General features: G+C 25.0%; 1 protein-coding gene across 2 annotated transcripts in view; it reads right to left on the reverse strand.

Moving 5' to 3' along the window:
* Window positions 1–22,088, reverse strand: part of LOC126894670 (voltage-dependent T-type calcium channel subunit alpha-1G-like) — an 88,413-nt gene extending 66,325 nt beyond the window's left edge. For both annotated transcript variants that reach the window (XM_050665848.1, XM_050665849.1), the window contains exons 1-2: window positions 21,919–22,088; window positions 1,401–1,671 (exon numbers count right to left, since the gene is read on the reverse strand). In XM_050665848.1, coding sequence (XP_050521805.1) covers window positions 1,401–1,671; window positions 21,919–22,088 — 441 coding nt within the window. The remainder of the gene's footprint in view (window positions 1–1,400; window positions 1,672–21,918) is intronic.
* Between the last annotated feature and the right edge of the window lie 2,613 nt (window positions 22,089–24,701).

Consider the following 24,701-nt stretch of genomic DNA (forward strand, 5'->3'; position numbering starts at 1 on the left):
TTTTAAATACTTGAAGTTCACAGAGTATTATGAAACTATTTTACCTGATATGCATTGAGAAAAAGACAAGAAAACTCGTACTTTTCGTATTGGTATGTAACATCTTTAAGAAAATTATTATACTTTTAATTATAGATGATTAATCAAACAATAATAATTTTAAATAAATATCATAAATTAAAATCAAAATTCGATAACCGTAAATTATATTTAATGTGAAAATATGCTTTACTTCTATCATTTTCTTACTTTTGATAACTTTTCTAGCTTTTGATAACGTGAAAAAATCATAAAAATATTTAAATCTTGACAAACTATAAATATTCTAAAAAAAATTGCTACCATTGATTTTCTTTTTTACAATTTAATAGTCTTAAAGTATAATAATAATTTAGTAAAAAAGTAAAGCAAAAAAATTGAGTAAATTAAAATTTATTATAACTGTCAAAACATCGTGAACCATTCTGTATATATTTTGTTTAGATACAATAGATAAACAATATGAAATCTTTTTAACGTAATTTTTTGCGTTTTTTTTTTTACTATACTTTTTAGTCGGTGCAACTTCTAAAGAATTTACACATTGTCTCTTCGAATAATTTTAGTTTTCAGAATTCTACATTTATATAAAAGTTCCAAGACGAGTTATATTATAAGTACAGAGTAAAATATTAAAGATGTGTCGTTTTTGTTGTCAAAACTACTACACACTAATTCAAAACAAAAAATAAAAGTATAACTTACTAATGTATTACTCAATTCTATTTTATTTATTATAGTCTACTACTTTTACAGAATATCTTTAAGATTGAATTTTAAAAAGTAGAGTATATTACTTATATTTTATTATACTCGTGCGATTTGTTTGAATGAGTTCAAATAGTCAACTTAACCTCTAAGGAGCCACACTACGTTACACAACGATCATTGTAGTAATTGAAAAAAACGCTACTAAACATTCCAATGGTGTACACTATATTTTTTTCTTTTTACATTCAACGTTGACGACAGGTCATGTAATGTTGATTTAGGGAATCAAACAATTTGGAAAATGATATGGAGGATCTCCTCGGAGATGTATTCAGAATTCAAGGCAGCCCCATAGACGACGGCGTCAACAACACGGCGTTATGATTGGAGTAAAGTACGACATCAATTGTATTATATGACACAACTTGATCTAATCGAATGATTACCGATTGTAGTGGTGACTCTAATATACACTGTGACTAGAGAACTGATATCAAAATAATCTACCTCGTCCACCGCTAACACGTTAACTAATCTCGTACCACAATTTTGAGTCAAAGTTTAGTCATTTTCTTTGTTTATAGTGTCTATTCTTTTGTTAATATATTTCCCAAATCAGGAAAGGTTTATCATTTTTATAGAATACTCACGACAAATATTGCAACCCAAGCCAGGCCAATGTTATCAAATGATATTGTTCCCTGGAATGGATTCTCACCCTGTGATTTGCATTCTGTATAGTAATGATTCCAATTGACACACGATCCATTAGTCAGTGCCATATTAGCTGTGGCATTACAAATAAGCAAGTCGTGTCGAGTGGGAGGCAAATCAAAACATGAGTGCATACCATTAGCATCATTTTGCGAACATATAAAATCTTTTTCTTGGTCATTTAACGTATAATAGGCTGGCAACATTCTGAAACATAGTATTAAAGTTTTTTTAAAATTAAAGTGGAACATAATTGAAAATAAATTAAATTTCAATAGAATATTTTATACAATAACATGAGTAATAAATAATGTTAGATAAAATTAATTTTACAACTGAGAATACATTTTTAAACTAAGCTTGAATTGAGTATTTCAAAAAGATTTTATGCTGATAAGTATTATGTCTTACAATAATTATTATTCCAATTAAAATATATCTTTAATTAATTATAAAATTTTAAATGCTTTTTAATCGTTTCTGTTAATAAATAACTATTTTTTTAATAAATATTTGTTGAAAAATAAAATGTTTGTGTTAAATAAAACGAGTATTAAACTATTAGATATTTTAATCTGAACATTATAAAGAATAATAAAATATTAAAAATGTTGCCTGATTAATCAATTGAATAAATTTAAGTGAAGATTGTTTACTCGGGTGGTATTTATTTATTTTTTGTATTTACAGGCAATTAAACACTTCAACGTTCTTAAAAGATTGAAATGGATTTCCTAAAGAATAGCGAGGGAAAAGACATTAAAAAAAGGCGAAAGGGGTAGGTTCTTACAGTCTTTGAATTTAAATTAAACAGTGATTTATAAACACTATGTGACGGCAACCGGTGTTAAAGGTGTTCGATTTTATTTATTATGAAAAGGTCAGATCGACCATAACGGCAGTAAGATAAAAATCAATTTTCGTTAAATGAAAAACGTCCTATTAAATGACCTCTTTTTGCAATTTGTTGGTGGATTTTTCTGTTCTATTATTATCATTATTCGCATACAATAGAGTATTATCACGTAAAAAAAAAATTACCCTCACAAAATAAGTAACAAAAAGCTCTAACAATGTATAGGTCAGAACAATACACCTAACTTGGGACGGGTCGGCAAGCGGTCCACTTGAATTGATCTGTTGTCGTAGAATCTGTTGCTTAAGTCTTGTGGATAGCGTTTGCTTCCACCAAGACCTTTTATATAACTATTGTGCTTTTCTTAGTTGACCTCCAAAAATTTTCCTACCTCGTTTAAACATTGAACCTTTGCTTAACTGCTCCGCCGTTCACTCAAAAATGGCTCACCACGCTTTTTATATTATGAATATATTTTAAACAACGCACTTTTATACATCAATATTTACACCGTTCTGCACTACAGCTCATTTTTTTATTTTCACGGTTTCTTTCGTTTTTACTTCATTCATTCTTTATGGCGGACCTAGAGCTCCTTCAAAAATGATTATAAATAGTGAATGATTAAGTTTTTTTTTTTGGTTAATTATATAACTGCTCCCAAAGAACTAAACGGATCTTAATTTTTTCACGAGGAAGTAACATCTGGATTAGCTGCTGTAATCAAGCATTTCGAAATGGATAATCTAGAGCGAAATTCCTATAGAAATGTTAGTTGTATTTAAAAATACTCTATGACTAAAAATTGCTACAAATTTTATTTAATGCTCTCGATGGGGAACGAATTATTTTGTTTATACTAAATTCAGCTAATATCTTAATACTATCACCGAATCAGCAACTTGTAAGTGTGCCAAGCTTTTATGTGTCAAGTTAGAACATTTATTTACAATATGATATACATACTAATTATTTTGTACTAACATTTTTAGTACTCACCTAAAAACATGTTTTATAATGAATTTTAAAAACATCGATACAAGATTTCAATAAATTTAATTTACAACTAATATAGTTTACTAGGCATGCTAGTAAATCAATATTATTGTTAATACTTAAACGCGATTGATTAATAATAAATTAATTGTTACTTGCCATGTAGTATTTTTTTCTGAATCTATGGATATCAAATATTTAATTTTTTACATATAAGTGGTTCTTTACATGAATCATTGCAATGTTAAATTTATAGCCGTTTTAAGTTTCTTACATAATTTAATGATAATAGCTTATTATGTAGGTTTTGTAAAATTGTTCTATTAATAATTGTTTATTGATTTTAAAATAAATAGCCATTAGAATTCATAATAACTGAAAAACAATTCATACATAAATCGATAAGGACAGAAAATTTAGGAGAGATCTATAGCAAAAAGGTTCATTATAATTTGACACTAAGTTAAAAAAGTATTAAAATTGCATTAACGTTTCTTTGTAACTCACTTTAAAAGAAAAGTTTTCAAGGGTTATTTACGCCAACATCTATTTATTGCAAATTTTAATAGATGTGATTTGTAACATCTGGGATCTTGCGACGCCGTAGGTTAAAAAAGGACATTGATGTACAAAATACAAAACTATTTAAACCAAGGCCTCGAACTAGATCACATCTAAACAGATAAATACCCATAAAACCTATCAAAACTAAAATCAATATTTTAAAAACCGCTAAAAACTTAAAACCCTTATTTATATTTAGGTTTACCCGAAAAAAATTCAATAATACTACTTATACATACCATTATTATGAATAAATTTATAGAAAATACATTATAAAGGATCAGAACATGGTAGGACACCATGTTCTGACATATTTAATAACTTTATATCCAGCAAATATTGTGCCTTCCTATTTTTAACAATTTTTACAGTTTTAAACTACGTTAAAAGCATATTTTTTATTATTTGTCTCCAATAAACTAAAAGACATAATGTTTGAAATTCAAAACAACAAAACTCCAAATGTAAATTAATTACTTTCCAAACCTATATAGTAAAATAAATTTGTAAAAATGTATTCCTCCAACATAGAACAAACTGGGATATTCAACATTTTTTAAATCAAAAATTGTATTTCAACAAATGAATAGTATTTTTTTAAGTCGAATATATCTTACATTTGTATTAAGTGCTCTTTTAATTTAAAAAAAAGTATAATCTAAGTGTGTTGCAAAAAGTTGAATGTTATTTGATCCAATTTGCCTCTATTTATCAACATTCTATTGGAAGACTAAAATCAAAAATTACTATTTTTTATGAAATCAAATTACCTTTATTTATTGTGACTACTATATGATTTAATAATAATGTAATTTTACAGCATAATTATTCCGAAAATGACGCAAGAACATTAGTTTTCATACGTAAAATGTTTGTTAATTTTTTTTCATACTCAGTAGCACAATTAGCAAAAAGTTGGTTAAATGATAATTTGGCGTACCTCACAAGAATTTTTTTTATTATAATAGTATCAACATTAAGAATTAGTTCTGAAAAAATTTATCAAAATGTATAAAAAAGAAGAACTTTATTTGAAAACCCCTTACTTGAGATACTCACTTTGAGACCTCTTAAAGTCATGCTACAAGATTTATCAAATAAATACAGAAAATTATTGAAAAAGTGTATCGGTTAAAGGATTTGACATTGATTCAATTTTAACATAATCTAATTTAAAATTTAAGCATTTTATTTTTTATTGATATGACAAAACATTGTTTTTTTTTGTTATAAGAGTTTATTCATTTTTGACAAAAGCTGATTGATAAGTGCAAATAAATTATCGATTGATTTGCATGGTATTATATTTGTGAACTTTAACACATAATAAGGTAAAAATTAATATTATTTCGTACTTGTATCTATAGTATTAGTTTAAAAAGTTACTAAATTTGTGATACTCTTTTATTTTTATATATATATATATATATAAATTTATGTATTACTTTTGCTTTACTTATCTATTATATTGTTCAAGAATATCGATACAACTAGGCATAAAGTTTCAAAATGTATTTATTATTTAATAAGGGAAAACATCTTTGTTTCAAACTGAAAATGCTCCGACATTTATAAACTTTGACATTGCACACAGCGGCTATTGCTACGAATATTAGGTACTCCGAATATCTCATACCAGAGATTACAACAACCAAGACGGATATTATTCCGACATTTGAAATCCCAACACATCATGGTCTTTTTTTTTGCTTAACATTATAGTATCACAAGAGCGTATTGTAACAAGGTATTCGTATTATTTGCACTATTTGCAGTATATTATGCTGCAATGTTATAAAATATTATTTTATAATATCGAAGTATGTTAATGTTGAAACATTATAAGTTTGTGGCAAACCTCGTAACCCATTTAATGACATATTAAATGTTTAAGACTAATCATTTTACGTATATTTTAAAAATTTATTTCACTTATTTTAATGCAGTTAGCATAAACTCTCAACAATGAATACTATTAACATTTCATAAAATTTCTATTTTTCATATTTACATTACGTTTTATGTGTTATATTTGAATATTCATCGATTTAAATTGATTGTTTTTCGGCTAAAAATTATGTTAGCCTAGAAATTATTCAAGTTATAAGGATAACACGTAAGCACACGGTTAGTTCCTGAACTTCAGACACAAAGTTATAAAACGGCAAGTGGTCGTAATCGTTAGTTTTATGTTAAATCCCCACAGGTCTTGAAAATTTACTAATTCTTTGGGTTAAGTGCTGTACGTGAGTAACCTTCTTTCACATCGTTTAACTTCGCTATAAATATTTAACTACGAGTTAATCAAAAACATAAATAGCTATCTTAACAATTTTTCAACGAAATTCAAAATTTTTAACTATATGATTTGAGACGAACATAAGATAATTATAACAAATAAGTATTATATTAAATATAGCACGAAAGTAAACATTTTACATTTAATTATAAGCTATATAATTACTATCAGATAATATCAATGCATATCAAATAAATACATTAAGTTTATTTATTATACATAAAGTGTAAATAAAATTATATAGGTTTCTCAGATTTAATTTATAAAATTCATAACTTTTAGCTTGCTAACATTTTGTTGACATTTTTTTAATAATTAATATCTTTTGCGTTACATTCAAAGCATATTTTTTTATTATTTATCACTAATAAGAAAAATATATTATTTTTAATTTTTTTCGAAATTTTAAAATTGCAATTTTTAGCTTTTCTCTTAAAAAATGTTGATGTAACAATTACTCAATATGTTATAAGCTATTTAACACATAAATTAGGTATAGAACGCGGGAGGAGTGCATATACACCAGTACGAGCTGCACCCATCTACGTCCCATACTTACTCTATGTATTAAAAAACTTTTAACTTAATAAGTACTTGTTCTCAAATTATTACCGGTATCAATAATTTTTTTAAGAGCAGAGATAAAAATGTCTATTTTGAAAAATTTAAAAATAAAAATTTGTTTATACTTTTTTCTTATTAATGATATATAATAAAAATATATTCTATGAACGTAGTCTGAAAAGTATGTAGTCAATAATTATTTTTTTAAATAATCTCAACAAAATGATAATTGGTTCAAAACATATAAGCGTTGTCTGTTAGATCTGGAGACAGTCTATATATATGCTTGTATATAAGTAAGTAAACTGGTTTCTATTATTCTCATTTTTTGTAACAAGTTACCTATTTCCTTACTTACTAAAAATGTTATATATGTGTAGCTCCAATCAACCATATATAGTGTCTCCAGATCTAACAGACAACGCTTATATGTTTTGGACCAATTATCATTTTGTTGAGATAATTTAACATCCATAGCATATATCTTCATTATTTATCATTAATAATAAAAAATATAAACAATTTTACAAAATAGACATTTTTATCTCTATTCTTAAAAAAATTTTGTCATAAAATGTCATATACTTCGGTATACTTTTACACTAAAATTAACTCCTCAGAAAAACTCAATTTAATAGATAATAATAAATTGTATTCTCATAAAATAGATCAAATAAATTAACGAAGATAATGTTTCCCGAAATAATTAAAACAAAATAAATCGTCATATACACAATTAAACTTAAGATAAAAAAGGTTTATAAAAAAATAGCTTTTAACTCAAGAACAAATAATTATACAAAAATACGTCAAAAAGTAACAGCACCTCCGGTGGTCGCTGATATTCTCCTCTCCTTTTTTACATATCTTTACCTCTTAGATACTATTGACTTAAATTATAAAAAACATAATTATCACTAAAAATATAAACAATAATTACATGAATTAAAATTATGACCGATAAATTTTTCTCCTTTTTTTAACTACATAAAACGTTTATTATAAAACATGCTATTAAAAAATAGTCTTATATGTGATATTTAAATACTATTAAATTTAATCTGCTATTATTATAGCAGATATTTTGGAGTAGGTTTTTTTAATCATCAAATTATAACTCAATGATGAAACCAGAAGGTAAGTAATTCATTTAGGTCTATTCTAATGACTGTAAACACCACTAAAATTTCATAAGAAAACAAAATCACAATTGGCATATTTTTCCAGTTATTTTAATTTAAAAACAAAACTCTTAAACCGATTTTTGGTTGGGTTGAACTCGTATTCCACTACGCTGTAATTACAGCATGATCAGACTCTACAGTCTACGAAACGTCGCAAGTTCCCTCTTAAGGGGAGTCAGGCGCGTTGTCAGATTGCAGATGGAAGAACAATCTACAGATATGCAGGACAGCCGCAATATAAGCCTCTCCTTTCAAGTGGTTGAATAAGCGGTAGAGTACCAAGAATAGAATTTTATTCGGAGAAGACCCGGTCTCCTCACCCATCGTCATAGTAAGATTCATCCAGTTCTCAAAACTTAAGAGTAAAACTCCACCTGCAAAGGTGGTAAGCTGGCCAATGGTCTCTGAGGGTGAAGATGGTGTTGTCGAGAAAAAGTCGATCCGGGCAAAGAGAAAGGAAATATCCCCAGTCATTGATTCTTAATCTTTCTTAAATTCTCCAATCACCATTCCAAGGACTTCGAGTCTAGCCCCAAATAGAAGAAAGTACGATTTATTAAGGGTGGATCTGTTCTTCAAAAATGATACTTGAATTATCATATATAAAATTTACAAAATATTATATACTTGTATAATGGTAATTTTATAAAATGTTCAAAAAGGGTATGTTATGAGGGAAACTATTTCTACTAATCCCTTCTTATTTTACTGCCATTGAACAAAAAATTTCAACAGTTATTATTGCTCTTTTGTTTTATGTTACTTTTTGCAATATTACAAAAGAAAATACTTTTTTCCCGTGTTAATACCAGAAATTTTGAATTGGTTTAGTAAACAAAAATAATAGTAAAATATTTAATTATAAACAATTATTAACTATTATTACATAAAAAATTGTCTGTAGGTTAGGATGAAAGTTCATTTGTCATATCGAAATGAAACGTTTTACATACACTAAGAGTCGCCGATCAAGATCATTTAGATTTATTATATATTAGTTACTCTAAAAAATCACATTACTCATACATTTCCGATTTTTCAAAGCTTGTTTGTAAACAAAAAGTCCAAAATCATGGCTACATCATTCGATGTAGTTAATTGTTGGAGCAACACAAGTTGATATGCGGCAAAGACAAGTCTATTGTACCTGGTAGAAATTGTTCCTATGTTTTGTATTATTGTAATTTGTTATTAAACCCCTTATCATTTGTATAATCTATAGATAGTAAATTTTTTCTACACTCATATTTTCTAAAAACATCGATTATCTTTAAAATAAATGTAAAATGTAAAATTCTTAGTTTTTGTTGAATATTTTTCATGTCTACAAATTTCGCTTGCCACAAGTCATCTTTGCCGTACGATACAACTCTTATTCTAAAAAATATTTTTCTAGCCTGCATATATTCATCTGCTACTTTGTCTACTACTTTATTCATGCATGATACTACACCTAGTTCTCATAACTCTTCGTCTATTCACAATATTTCGATCCCATGTCTGTATTTCCAGTGCTTCTTGTGACGTATAAAAGTTCTAATCAAACTAAGTTCATAGGGGTCGTTTCAATACACGTATTGCTCAGATCTTTTATTTAAAATTTTGTAGATCAACACACTACAGTCTGTTATGTGAGAAAATAAGGTACTGATGACATATTTATAGCCTACACTAGTTTTCGATTTTCCATTTCGACCTAAATGTGCATCAGTGTAAAGTAGTAAATTTTTATTATCTGATAAATCAATTATATTTAATGTTCTAAATGCAGGTTTACTTTTAAATAAAAGTCCATAACTTAGTGGCCGTTGTACTAACTTCTCGACTTGAATATTTATAAAATCATCGGTTATTTTAATCACAATATAAAATCATAATATTTCACATATTTTAAACTATATCATATTTTAATCGAGTACGTTTTTAACAGCAATTTTGAAAAATATTCTTGCTGCATGCTGTGGAAAAACGAACTTTTAGGCTCATCGACAATTGACGATGTATTAAGTTCATTTTTTAATAAACTTTCCGTCTCAAGATCTGCATCTTATTATTTTCTTCAGATTGAGATGCTAAAGATGTAATTAGATCACATATACTGTAGGACGGGCTTTTTTCAAGTGATGAAACAATGACTTTCTATGCTTTTCCATTTTTTCTATTTCAACATGTTATTCTTGAGAAAACTTTAACAGCGGTAACGTAAATGTACACAGAAAATTTAACGATTTATCGACATTTTTATGAGTTGCATTTTATTTTTTATGTTTTGTTTGGGCGTATGATTTCTTTTAATACATTATGTGACATATTGATATAGACTAAACGTATATCGGTATGAATCGCCTTTTTATACTTTAATTTGGTGGTGTACTACTACTCATTTTAGTTTTGCTACACTTTCAGCTTTGGGATCATTGGCTAATTGAGTATCGAGTATTGTAAGAGCTGTAGTCAGAAAAATTGGTAATGCATTATACTTGCATCTATATGCTGTCAAGAAGAAAGGTCAATTGTTAATTGCATATTAGGTTAACTAGCATTCAAACCAATGTTAATACTTGTTGATAATTGGAAAAAGTAAAATTTAAATTGCTCTTCTGAGTAAGGCGGCAAACATGTTTATGGAATTAAATATAAGTGATAAACAAACAATTTTAATGACGTGTTATTTGTGTACATTATATCATACAAAATATAATGCAATAACCATGCAACGCTATGTATTAATAGCTATGTGTTTTCTATGATTCTTTGATGTTTCAACATTATATAAATCTACTTTATTTATCAGTTATTACTAATTACTAATTTCGCCATGCAAAGGATTATGTAGAAATTTTAATTATTCAATTCAATAAAAGTTGTTTTACAAACACATTTAGAAGATCTTGAAAATATCAATTCAGCTTAATAAATTAAGCAAAATATACAATAAATGTCTAATTTATATTTTTTTAATTTTAAAAACAACAGTGCACTGTAAGTAGTTCCATTGATTATAAATACTACTAGTATTTATAATCAATAGTAGTACTCAAAATATGTGAACAAAGTACAACCTATTATTACGTTTTATACTTTAAATATCAATTTACAACTGTATGCAGTAAAATGTAAACAGCTTTTAATTATAGACACCATCATTGAGCGTTTTCGAATTTTTTTTCTGCCAAAAAGTCATTTTATGTTTAAGGGGTATAACCTATTGCACGTCATACTATTTTACGATCAAGCTGCAGCCAAGAAATTTTCTGAACAAGTATTGAGTAAACCAAATTAATCACTTCATTGTGCTTTAGACACATGAAAGATGTTGGAATTGAACCAACAATCGAATATATTGGAACATGATTTAAAGTGATTGATACTAATCACTTTTATAAGATATAATCAAAGTTTTTATTTATATATCAAATATTTAAGAAGAAAAGTTTTATTGGACTATTATCAACTTATTAAAGAAAATTAATTAAAACATTAATTGTTCACCAAAAATTAAATAAAATTGTATTCAGTATAAATAGTAAAGCATATTAAACATTTTCCAAGCGTTCAAATTTTTTAGGCATAGAATCCTACATACAAGAGAAAAATAAATTAAACATATAACGATTTTCTTCATCTTGAACATTTTTTTATATATATATATATATATATATATATAGTTTATTATAATTTCTACAATAACATATATTTGTATAACTATTTATTTTTACTTAATGTAAATATTTTTTGGTGATTACTGGCAGAAAGCCTATAAAAGACAGATCTTCCATACTATTTTTATTAAAATGAATATTTTTTAACAAATAAGACTTAATATTTAGCTTACAATAACTATTGATTAGGTATTTTTTTTTCTTAAACAATGTATATTTATTGCATAAATGAATTTACATAGTCCATATTGTCAACGTTGAGTTAGTTTTTTTTTAACTTTATGTAGCACTTATAAGTTATAAACCAATTTACATTAGACCTCATGCGTATATTGATTATTAAACTGCAATGTTATTCTAAAAAATAACAAAAATGTATATCCCTCAATTTGTCGTATTGCAAAATTTATTACTGTAAAACTCTTCTACTGAAGAATTAAAGGCGGCAGTGTACTTATTTATCAAGGGTTTTTTTTTTATGTTACTCCTAATATGGTAATATATGAAATTCAAGTTTTGTTGAATTTCGGCAGTAACTGTAACATAATTCTAAGTATAATAACGTTCTGTATAAAATTGAATTAAAAGATCTATAAAGTATAAAAAGCGAAGTTTTTTCAGTTATAATCCAATTTATATAGTTTTTAAAATTTAAAGTGGAATATAACAAGGAATTGTGTAGCAGCAATTCTTTTTCAAAATCTCGCGTTTCAGTTCTCATAAGTATTTAAACCTGTTAACATACTTTCAACTACACTTTTAAATTGAAATACTACAAATACATAAAAAATTATTCTTGAATTTCAGATAACAATTACTTTAATACAAGAATTATTTGGGCATCAATTATGCTACAAAAATATGGATAATATTTAAAGGTAGGTAATACAAAAGACTATTGTACGATTGAAGTTCATAAGCAATTCTAACATATGCATAATAAATTAAAATTATTTATAACTTTAAATAATACATAAAATTAAAGTTTCAATAAGAACTATTGATGAAATAACTTTGGTTAGTCATGCAAGAAGTAAATGATTATTTTCATAAACTCTATCACAAGAGTGAGTATACAAAATGATTGATTTATTATAAACTACTCAATTACTCACAAAATGAATACAATAGTGAATAAAAATTCAGTTTTGTTTTATATATATTTCTTGATTTATCAGTGATTATTTACTTTTTAGCATCATCTCTTACAACATATTGAAGGTGTCAATTTTATTTTTATTAATGGTAACATACATATTTAAAATAATTTAAATAATAAAAACTTAAGAGAATGACGGATCGATAACAACTTCGGATGTTATTTATACTTTTATAACTGATGAGAGGAGGAGTACAGTCAAGAAATGTCTAATGATATAAATAGCTATACAAGCGCTTTTCATCCAGTCTACAATTAGAAATCGTTATAACTACCGAAGTATTTCTCTAGAAATGGCTATCAACCCATCATTTTCTCGAAAATTTAGTAAGGTAGTCAACTAAAATAATCATACCTCCCAAAAAATACTGAAATAACGTCATTCCTATAAGTAATAAAAGGTTAATTTGAAAAGTTATTAATAACTAATAAATCAAGAAATATATTTAAAATTTTTTTTATTGAATGGTGCATTTATTTTGCCCGTATTTGGGTGAGTTGTGACACACGGATAACTTTATTTACATGTATGAAATTAAATTATGAAATTTAAATATATATATTTATCGTAATTTTTATAAATAGTACTACAGAGAGGTTTAAAATTACATATTTTGTGAAGTTAAATAATATTCAAGATTATATTTTATTTCACTTGTAATGTATTGGTAATTAATAACAATACATTACATACTTATTGTATAATTTCATAAGAATAGTATAAAAATGTACAAATCAAAATTTTATTTATTTGTATTGACCACAGAAAATATTAAATTCACTATAGGAAATAATTATTTCAAAAAATAGATTTTAGGGGTAACTTTTGAAAGATAAATGAGAACCTATAATTATTTTTTCACTATTAAATAGAGAATGGTCTAAAAAAAAATGTTGAAAAGTCGATTACTAGTTCTGTAATATATATTTTTCAGATATTATCATTTAAACATTAGAAAAAGACGAGGAGCGAGGTAGTGTTAAACAATGCTTTATTTCTACCATAAAATGATTCGCATAAATAAAATTACGCGCCCTTCTCGTCTATAACTAAAAACTATATTAACTCAATAAAAATTATATTAAAAAAAAACGGTAGCACAGTGGGGTCGCGGCATAGTGGAGACATTGCATAGTTGGGTTCAGTCTAGATTTAATCTGACANATTTATTTAAACCATCTAACATTTAATAATAAAAAATAATTTTCCCATATAACTTTATATATTCCTTTAACTTTTGAAAGATATTCTTGAAATTTACTCTTAGAAATATATTTTTCTTACAAATAACTTGATATTTACCATGGTTCAAAAAGAAATAAAATTTTAATCTGTACAGGGTATATGATTTACATACTTGAAAATGATAGATTTAAAAAACAATGTTAAGCAATTCTAATCTTGATTTTTTCGATTTCACAAATGCTGTTAATTGCTATTATTGACAACGCGTCATTTATTAGATGTGTAATTAGTTAGCATCATCCAGATGATTACTCTCAGTCGTTTTATAGCGATTGCTTATAGGCTTAAGGCAAGACGGGAATCTAGTGCACCGCACAGCTAGCCGTCCTGCGGTCTAACTGCCTCGTACAAAGCACACTGTTTATTTGAAATATCGAAAATTTCAAAATTTACATTGGTCTTATAGGGCATTTAAAACTATTTACTAACAGAATAAACAGGATTTTTAACAACTCTGAATTATATAGAATATTCGGTAAATGTATTTAAATCGATAGAAACATAAGCGTATTTGATTTGAAAGGTATAAGTGGAACTTCGCAGTCCATTATTCAAACATCATAATCCTGATAATGCATTAATGTCCTTAAAATAAGTTAGCAAACAACTTAAGCTTTGGTATTAAGTAATTTGATTAATTTGCAACCCTAGTAACCGTTTTAAACAAAGACCAATAACACAAAAAAGGCACCTCATTATTTTTAATTGCTCATAGATGTTTTTACACTAGTGAAAAAAATAAAAAAATTTTACTAAGATTTTAAAATTATAGTATTCATCTAAATTCATCAATCCCAACTTACTAAAAATTATTTGGAAAAAACTATTTTATGTGACAAATGTTTTTTGTATTTAATTAAATTAATGTATTATAAAGCTTTTTTAAATAAACAAATACCATTTTAATTATTATACTAAAAGAACTGCTAAATTCTGTATTAACAATAAAATTAAAAAATTAAATTTACATTTATTTTTGGAAAAGAATAGACTAAAATTTTAATATTCACAATATTTAAACTTATTATACAGATTGAAATTTAAATTAAAAATTTTACTTTGCAGGTAAAATCCATTCGGCTGAATAACAAAATTGTGAAACGAAAAGGACTTTAAAAATGTAGTTACTTAATTGTATATAATACTGTATTACTTTGTGTAATAATAATACTATTATTATATTATCGTTGTAAAAAAAATAATTTAATTTTCGAGAACATTGTATACATAACATTAATTACTTATTATAATATTTATTTATTCAAATAGTCTCATTTTTAATAGGTTAATAGTTTTTGTGGCTGAAATGTATTAAAACCATTTATCATCTAATGTTGTTTATGTTACACGTTATGATATATTTTCTAGACAGTCATAAAAAACCCACCAGAGAGATACTCATAATAACGATATGTTATCATGGAATGGTCGGCTTTTAAATTTTAAAACATGTTTTTATTTAAATTATTTTTAAGTATAATTTCACAAAAACAATTATTGTCAGTTCATTAATGTTATTTAATTATTATATGTGTAATTACATCAAATATTTTACACTTAAGTAAAATTGAGAACACCAACATAAACTTATTTCAGCTATTTTAGATTTATGGAGTGCAATAAGGCATTATGTTACTGAGATTTTCATTGAACTATACTCAAGATATTAATTATTATAAGATCAAAAATTTTAAAAGTCAAACAAAATATCTAAAATAAAAATAATAGTATACTTGTTTTATCAAGATATTGCTAGAGAAATATGATTACTACCAGTTCTCTTGTAAAATTAAAGGTTTTTTGTTTATATTTACTTATATTTAAATTCACTCATATTAGTAAAAGGAGGATTGACAAATGACTTAAATTCTATTATAATATTATCAAAGAATTTTATAAAATCATTAACAGAATAATTATGCAAGTACCTCTCATCGTATTATAACAACAGAGTTTATTTCTGTTGATTTCAATATGAATAGAACTTTGTTCAAATGTAAATGTATTCTCGATCTTATTGCGTATGATTCAAATTCTACACATTCAAGTGGAAGATCATTTAAATGTCACAGTTAAAATTGTGGTTTATTCACTATTCTATGGTCATTATATCCATCAAATTATTATGATAATTTTCTGTTATAATTGATATCGTTATGTCAAGAAGCTGTACCATTGAAAATCTGATGTATTGTCAATTTCCTTGTGAAGAAAACTATTCAAATGAATTTAATTAATCTAATCAGAAAGTATAATGTAAACCAATGAGATGTATTGAAATGTAACACAAGATTAATTTATATAGCGTAAAATAAAAGTTTGATAAAATAAAAATTGATTATATTTAATGTTTTTGTTTTTTGGAAGGCAAAAAAAAAGTAAGTGTAATATATCAATGCATTCTAATATATTCCAAAGTATTGTACATAACGTAAAATTTATTTTGTAATTATGTATATGAAAACGTTTTTAAAGGTGTATTTTTTACGCTTGAGCTCAACTGCAAATGCAAAACTACTAATTAACTTTTGTTATATTATGTAATTTACTATTTTAAAGAAAATGTAATTCTGAACCATATGGTGAAATAATAATTCTAACCATCTAACGATCAATTATTAATTCAATTTTAAACAGTTAATCAATCCATTAACCGTCTTCAATTAAATCTTAAACAATCTATTTGTTTATTTCACTTAAATACCGAAAAATAATTATTCTTTTTCTTCCTCGCCTTAATCCCAACTACTTGGGGTCGGCCAACCGAAAAATAATTATTAATAATTATATATATGCTTCTACTTTTCATACAAAAATTACTTGTAAATATGAAACGTACATAAGCGGAAATCAGAGATTATTTCTATCTATTCTAAAGGCTCACAAGACTTATTCTTACGAATATTTCATTTGTACCCATATATTTTTTTAATCTAACTATGTTAATTTAAATTTATACCTACCTGTACTTATCTATATAAACATCATACAATTTTGATACATTGCATTTAAATATTTTTTTGTCATAGTTGGATTTCAATTTGTACTGATTCATTTATACTAAGACACAACAATACTGGAGTTTTTAATTTAGTGTAAAAGGTTTTTATCGATTTACCCATTTCGTATGTATGCAAGAATCATTAAACCAATTACAATCAGAAAATTTGTTGCGTGCATTTTCGCACTTAATAACTTGAAATATATTTAGTTAAGTACTATATGTGTAACTTTAGTAGATCAAATCTTATTTCAGATACAGAAACCTAACTAGGACATTTTTTAAATTAAAATTATAATTTCAAAATAAAATTTTACTCATATTTTATGGGATTGTTTCAAAAAAATCTAATAAGCAAAAAATAAATAAATAACGTCTTTAACTCAAAAATTAACTGAGAATCGCAACAATTTAAAGTAAACCCAACCATTTCTGGGAAGGGGTTACAACCACTTAACTACACCTAGTTGTATCATTGATCAAATACATATAACTAAGAAATTTTAAGTAAACAATTTAATTATTTTAACTGTATGAAATTAGTCCACTTCAATTCAATAAACAAAAAAATATTTAACAATATATTTTTATAACTGTTTAAGTACTATTGCTTTTGAAAAAAATATTTGTAAATTAAAAGTGAAACCCGTTTTAACTTGAATATTGCGCTAATAGAATAATATTGATAAAACATCTCAGACGGTTACTTTCATAAAACTGGTTAAGTAAATTTAAAAAATCTGCCAAAGTTAAGATTCTTTGCTGTTTTCTCAGGGAAGATTACTTCGAAATATATATATAGGATTTTGGTTGTTATCTTCGATCAAAGTTGAAACACTAAAGAATATAACGGAGGAAACAATTGAAATACATGTTATTTTTTGTACCGTGACAAGTCAAGTGTTGTTTAACAAGTTTGATAAAAAATCCATATACCAAATTGGTTAGTAGTATATTGTGTCTTTCTTTTGTTAAAATAAAAAACTTTATCTCCTAATGGCCGAATAACATAAAACGATTTTTTTTACTTTATTAAGTCAAAACATAGTTTACTTTGACAATATGGTTCATAATATTATGGTAGCACAGGTGCTCCAATCATATTTAAACGACATGCTTTTGAAGACTTTTAGATATAAAGCTATGTTATGATTTTTTTATGAAAAAAGTTTCTTCTTTTACTGGCACCACAATGTATAAATAAACTATTGTTGAAATAATCATGTTATTTTCAACCTAAATAATTAGTAGATAATTTTATCAGATTTTGGACGCAATAAGAAAAAATTTTCTAATAAATAAATCCACTTATTAACTATGTATTAGCCATTCGTAATTTCTAATTAGTCATCACAAAAAATTTGAATGCACTTAGTGTGCGTTACTCAAAACTGAAGACATATTTTTCTATTAACCAGTTTTGACAGTGTCCTATATTATCTCGTATGCTTACAAATAATACAAATTATTATTTTTACATCTCCCTAAAAATTGATTTGAAAAAATATGAGATTGTACAAAATACAATTCGAACAAAAGTTTTAACCTTTTCATTTTTTTACTAATAATTGATTCAGTGATTTCAATGATGTTATAATATAAAGGAAAAAAAATAATTTTCATCTAACAAATATTTAATCATAAGTTAGTAAATATCAGTGATTAAAATTAGTTATTTTTGTATTCTACAAGAAAATACTTGTGAAATAATGTTGAACCACCAAAATTGCACAATTAGTGTTTTCAAGCGTACAATGTAAATTGCGTACTATACAAATATCCTATTGACTCCACCAAACCAATGGACAATAGGTGAATTAATTAACTGCATCACTGGGATTTTGTGGTATCGTGATAATGATTTCATATTAACGTGATAATAATTATGTTTATAATTGTATAAATTTATTATAAATAATATAAATTTTGTTTATATTATAAATATTAATTATGATAAAAAAATATAATTTTTTATGTATGAATCTTGTTATAAAAATTTGAAATGTGCTAATATTTACACCTAACTGTTTACCACAATACCATAGTTTATTACACATTTTTTAATGGAAATTTTTTCAGAAAATAAATATGAATGTAGTAAAATTATATAGTTCAATATACATCAATAAGTTTATAAATATGCACTAAAATTAAAAATGTCAATAACTTTGTTATTTTTTAGGGTTTATTCAATTTATAAGTGATTCAATTTTTTAGTGAAATAAAGACTTAACTAAAATAATTGGGCCCTTTTTATAATAAATTAAAGTATTTCATTGATTACACAATATTTTAGAATGCATTAAAAGCTAATATTTTATCACAGTATCAAACAATTACCTTTGTAAGCCATAAAGTGTAATTTACCCAAACCTGCAATAATTAGAGTTATATGGCCCAAACAAAAAAAAAATATATATATTATAAGGAAAATTTAATAATATAATGCGTTTTTTAAATAGTATTTTATGAAAAACGCATACACTGTTGATATAAAATATATGCAAAATTTCATTAATTATGATAATTAATTAATTTTTTTTATTAATTTTTTTAATTCATAGACATATTGTGTGTAGTAGTTACAGTGTAAATTTAAGCATTTAAGCATTTAAAATTATGTAGATTCAAACGAAAATGTTCAATTAAATTCACAAACAACTATATGAGCTATTATATTTAAATAAAAGTAAAAAACAAAGAGGTAATCATCATATGATCAAAATAAATAATGATCTAATATTAGACCATTAATAATATATAAAAGGCCATTATAAGTTTAGCATTGATGATAACTTGATTGTAAAAGTGCGTAATCACGATTTTGTACGAAAAATATTTTTGTCTAATATAGTTGGGTATTCTTAATTTTTTTTAATTCTCATTAATATTTCGAAAAGTATTTTTTTTAATTTTAAATAAAATTAGCCAAGTTAATGATTAATATGCACTATTCATATCACTACTCTAATAAGAATTAAAATATAAATAAATGTAAAATAATGACTGTGTGCTCGTCGTACCACTTTATTGCTAAAATATAGTTTAAATAATGGTAACTATTATATAAACTCTTTTTTAAAATACTACTTGGCTTAGGCTTTGAAAATTGATATTCAACATTTATGTATTCCATCGATGTCAGTGATAAATGTAAAATATATATCTACACAGAATTGTGATGTATAATAAGTGTCGAATAAATCATAGAAAACTCGATTTAGCCATTTTCAAACACTATTAAATATACTGCCCATAATTTTAAGATAGATAAGAAAATGGTATTTGAGTCTAAAATTAAATTTAAAAGTTTAACTAAAGTACAATTTTGTACACAAAATCTAGTTGAAAATATTAAATAATAACAACTACCAATGTTTTTTTAATCAAAAAGTAGATAATTAATTTCTAAATGTAAAAATGTTACAAAAATATAGACTACAATTATAAAGATAGTTAGGTTATCAAAGTGTAGATACACTTTCTAATAAAAGTATTTTCTTTTTTGATGAAAGTCACTATGAAATCTCGGTCTAAACTCTGTTTTCAACTTTAAAAGATTATTCCTTAGGAAATGTATGACTATGAATTCTTAATTAATGTAATTAATTAATACTATTTAAAAAGAACATTAAATAATGCAGCAAAAAAATTAATGGTAACCAAGTATTGTTATATTTAATAAATATACATTAAAAATTCCTGGCAAAGGAAAAACAAAGGCAACTTTTTAAAAAAGGAAATCATTTGAAAATTAGCATTTATGCAACATAACGATTCTCCAAAAATGTTTAATAAAAGAATGTTATTATCTCAATTAAAACTCGAACGAAAATATTTAATGTATGAAATGTATGTTTTACATAAAATATTAGACTTCCTAGGCACAGCTTAACTTATAAAGTAGTGTCAATTGAGGTACAAAACTTTTACTACACAATGTTGTAAATAAACATTTTAAACTTTAAATTCATTTGAAATATTATATTACTGATAAAACAATACAATTATGCAGCAAAAACAAATGAATTTAAATATCTTAAAATATCAGGTTCACAAATGATTTCTTTATGTTAAAACGAAATATACATATAAAATTATATATACACACATACAATATGATTCTTTTTATAATAACTGCTCAATATTTCTTAAAATAATAAACAATTTTTAAGTAATAGCATGCTGGACACAAAAAAAAACACGGGAAAGTAAACCAATAGCATCTTAGGTACGCATTGAAGCTAAAATATAATTTTAACGTAGTTAAGATTGCATGAATTATTGATTACTTTAGTCATTAAATGTAAACTTTATATCCTATACATTTCACTATTTACAATTGAATTTTACTCATTTTATTAATTAAATGTCTACTATATTTCTGTTAAACTACTTCTAGAGTACTACTTTTCCTGCACAACACTACACTATTGTGCCCAGCGTAGCCAGGTACTCCTACCGAAATCAGTGGCCTATCTGTAGGGACAGCACCGTGGGTGCTAGACGCCCGCAGTGCAAAGGGTCTTGTGGGCGGAGCCGCAGCTAGGCGAAGCCTAGTTGGTAATAAAAATTAAATTAGAAATTAAAAATGAATAATTTCTAATACTATAGTAATAATTATTTTATCGATGGATTAAATATTGTGTTCAGAGATTTATCAAATAATTTTGTAAATACTAAAAAATACTTATTTTATAATTTAAAGTAAAAAAAATTTGTTTAGCTATACAAAAAGTGTTTTGATATTTTTTTTGCTTTTGTACTATTTTACTAGGATCCCGAAGATGAAATCCAGAATAAATGTTATAAAAAAGAGTTATTTGTTTGGTTTAAATTACAAATTACGAATAAGTATAAATAAGGTACCTTTTAAAAATAATAAATTCTATGTATTTTTAAATTCATGTTTTGTCTACTTACTTTGGATAAGTGACATTAGGTAATGGTTTCAGGAAACATCGTTGTCGTAATATGCCTTCCCAAAGTTGTACACCGATAATTCCAAATATAAAAAAAACAAAGAAACATAACAACAACACATTTCCCAACATGGGTAGAGTGTCCAATAATAACATAACAAGTATTCGCATACCTAGAAAAAATTAATTAATATTTAAATTAGATCATTCGGTAAATAGCAAAATATTAAAAAATAAAAAGAGTTACAGTAGCACCAATACTAATTTACACGTATTTATATGTACTCATACAAATATACAGAATCATTCAACGTTTCACGCAGTTCTAATAAATTTTGATCTAGTCAATACTTTTCATTACTTTTATTTTATTTAGTTTCGACTTAAATGCATTTTACCACCCCATCGAATTTTTTCAATTTTTTTTTTTTTAATTGATTCAGTTTTTTATACTGACTAAGAATATATAAAAAAATTTTGTCGGCGAAGTCCAGTTTAAGCTATGAGTTTAAAAGTTATGAGCTTTCAAAGTTTTCAACCATCATTGACAAATTTTGTTATATACTGCTGTTCTTTTTGTTTTTTTGCATTAATTCATTAGAAAAATTATTCTCGATGATGTATTAATCGAATTTTATTTATTTAATAATACTAAAAAAAATATTTATATGTGTGTAGGTACTTAAATAAAAAAATTTACGTCGCGCCGCGCAATTCAAACTGTTGCTGAAATGGTATTACTGATACATTTTATACAAACAGTATCAGTTTCAATTCTAATTATTTATACAATTTTTTTCATTTTTTAAATTATGATAATGCATTTTTATATTTGACAGTTGATAACAAAGATCATGATATACTGTTTTACTTTCAGCTTAATTCTTAACAGCTTAATTCTTTATCTATTTAAGTTATTTCTTTCTCACTATGAATCGATGGATGTATGATGGAAATTTGTACAAATGTCATTGTGGTTTAAATGTAAATATTTGGGATAAACCTAATAGTTATTTAGAATTGAGTAATACTAAAATTTCAATATCTAATGTAATAGTATTTTTTTTTTTTGTTTTTTTGCTCAACTTAAATTAATTGAGTTTCTTATTATTACCTAATCACTTATATAAAATTTTATGAAAAACCCATTTTTATTTCGTATTGCGTAATTTTGATGTGCGTAGTTTTGAAAAAAATTTTTTTTTGAAAATCCTTATTTTTAAAGTTAATTTTCGTTTTAGGATTTTTAGAATGAGGATATTATGTAACAGTTACGTCATTATAGTTTCACAATATTATCATGAGAAAAAATCCCAAAAATTACCAAAAAAAAAACAATTTTTGAGCTATTTTTAGTTTTTAACGTTTCAACATTAAAAAGCTATAACTTTTGAACCAAATTTTTCCGACAATTTTTTCAAACACTTTTGAAAAAAGCATTGAAAAACATACGTTTTAAAAGAAAAAATTTTGAAAAAACTCGATGGGGTGGTAAAATGCATTTGTTCCTTAGTTTCTTTTTTTCATCATAAAATACATTGTCGAAAATCATGTAATTAAGTAGTGGCATAATTGTTTTTTTTTTTTAATCACTCTAATTATTTTAATAAAGCATGAATAAAAATAAAATTCTCCGTTTGATGTTTTACATTTTTTTTAAATTTTTCATTAAGTTAAAAAAATTATTATTTTATTAAAATATTTATAGTCCTAATGTATAAAAATTTATACGCAAAATATTAACTGGATCAAAATTTATTAACATGCTGAACAAGAACATCATATATATATATACATTAGCGTAGTTTTCATGAGGCCTAAAGTCACCACAGAAACTTTTATAGCCCTCTCAAATAATTTTTGAGGAGGTGTAAGTTAGAGAATCTTTCATTCAGGTCTATTATCCAAAATTATGAAATAGAATATGAAACTGAACTTCTACAGAAATATTTTTCAAGCTACGTAAGTATGTTACGTAATATACTATAAGAGAACAAAAAAGATACTTTAATAATAAATTACTGAGAAAATTTGACCATCAACAAATTTGGTGGTATTTGTAATTCATAGCGAGTTATTTTATTAGCAATCACATAAAGTTTAATATCAACGTCATTTAGAAGTTAAATGTTTCTTTAATCCTTTTTATGTATTATAAATTACTTTAAAGAGGCATTCAAAAAATAATCCATCAAATATATTAATATAAACATGATAAAAAAACGGTTGCACTATGTGGAAGTGGCATAAATGGGACAAGTATAGATGATATCAGATAGTGATTAAAATTACTATCATAAGAAACGCTTCGATGCAAATCTGTAGACAGTGTTTAATTTTAAGAAATTGGTAAATAATTACAAAAGCAACATCAACTCATATTTCCTAAATTATATTTTGATCAGTGGTTCTTTGATTTAAAAATATAATATATGAATAAATATTAATTATAATAAATATATTTAGTATGCAATTGATATTCAATAATTTAATATTGTAATTTATACGGAAAAATTAGAAAAATAATGAAGTAATTGTATATTGTTTTACTTTTAACGTGTATAAAAATTTAAAGGACTCAAAAATTTAAAAATCCCCCAAAAAAATACAATTTTAAAAATCGGTAATTTTTTCAATTTTTTTTTTTCTTAAAACGACCATAAACTTTTTCAAAATTTACAAATCAGTATAATTTTAGCTTCGATGCGAAGCGGAGAAGGTATTAATTTTACTATGATGTGTTTTTTTTTTTTTTTTTTTTTTTTTTTTTTTTTTTTTTTTTTG

The sequence above is a fragment of the Daktulosphaira vitifoliae genome, unplaced genomic scaffold (genome assembly GCF_025091365.1).
Source record: "Daktulosphaira vitifoliae isolate Bord-2020 unplaced genomic scaffold, ASM2509136v1 Scaffold_1, whole genome shotgun sequence".
Taxonomy (NCBI): Eukaryota; Metazoa; Arthropoda; class Insecta; order Hemiptera; family Phylloxeridae; genus Daktulosphaira; species Daktulosphaira vitifoliae.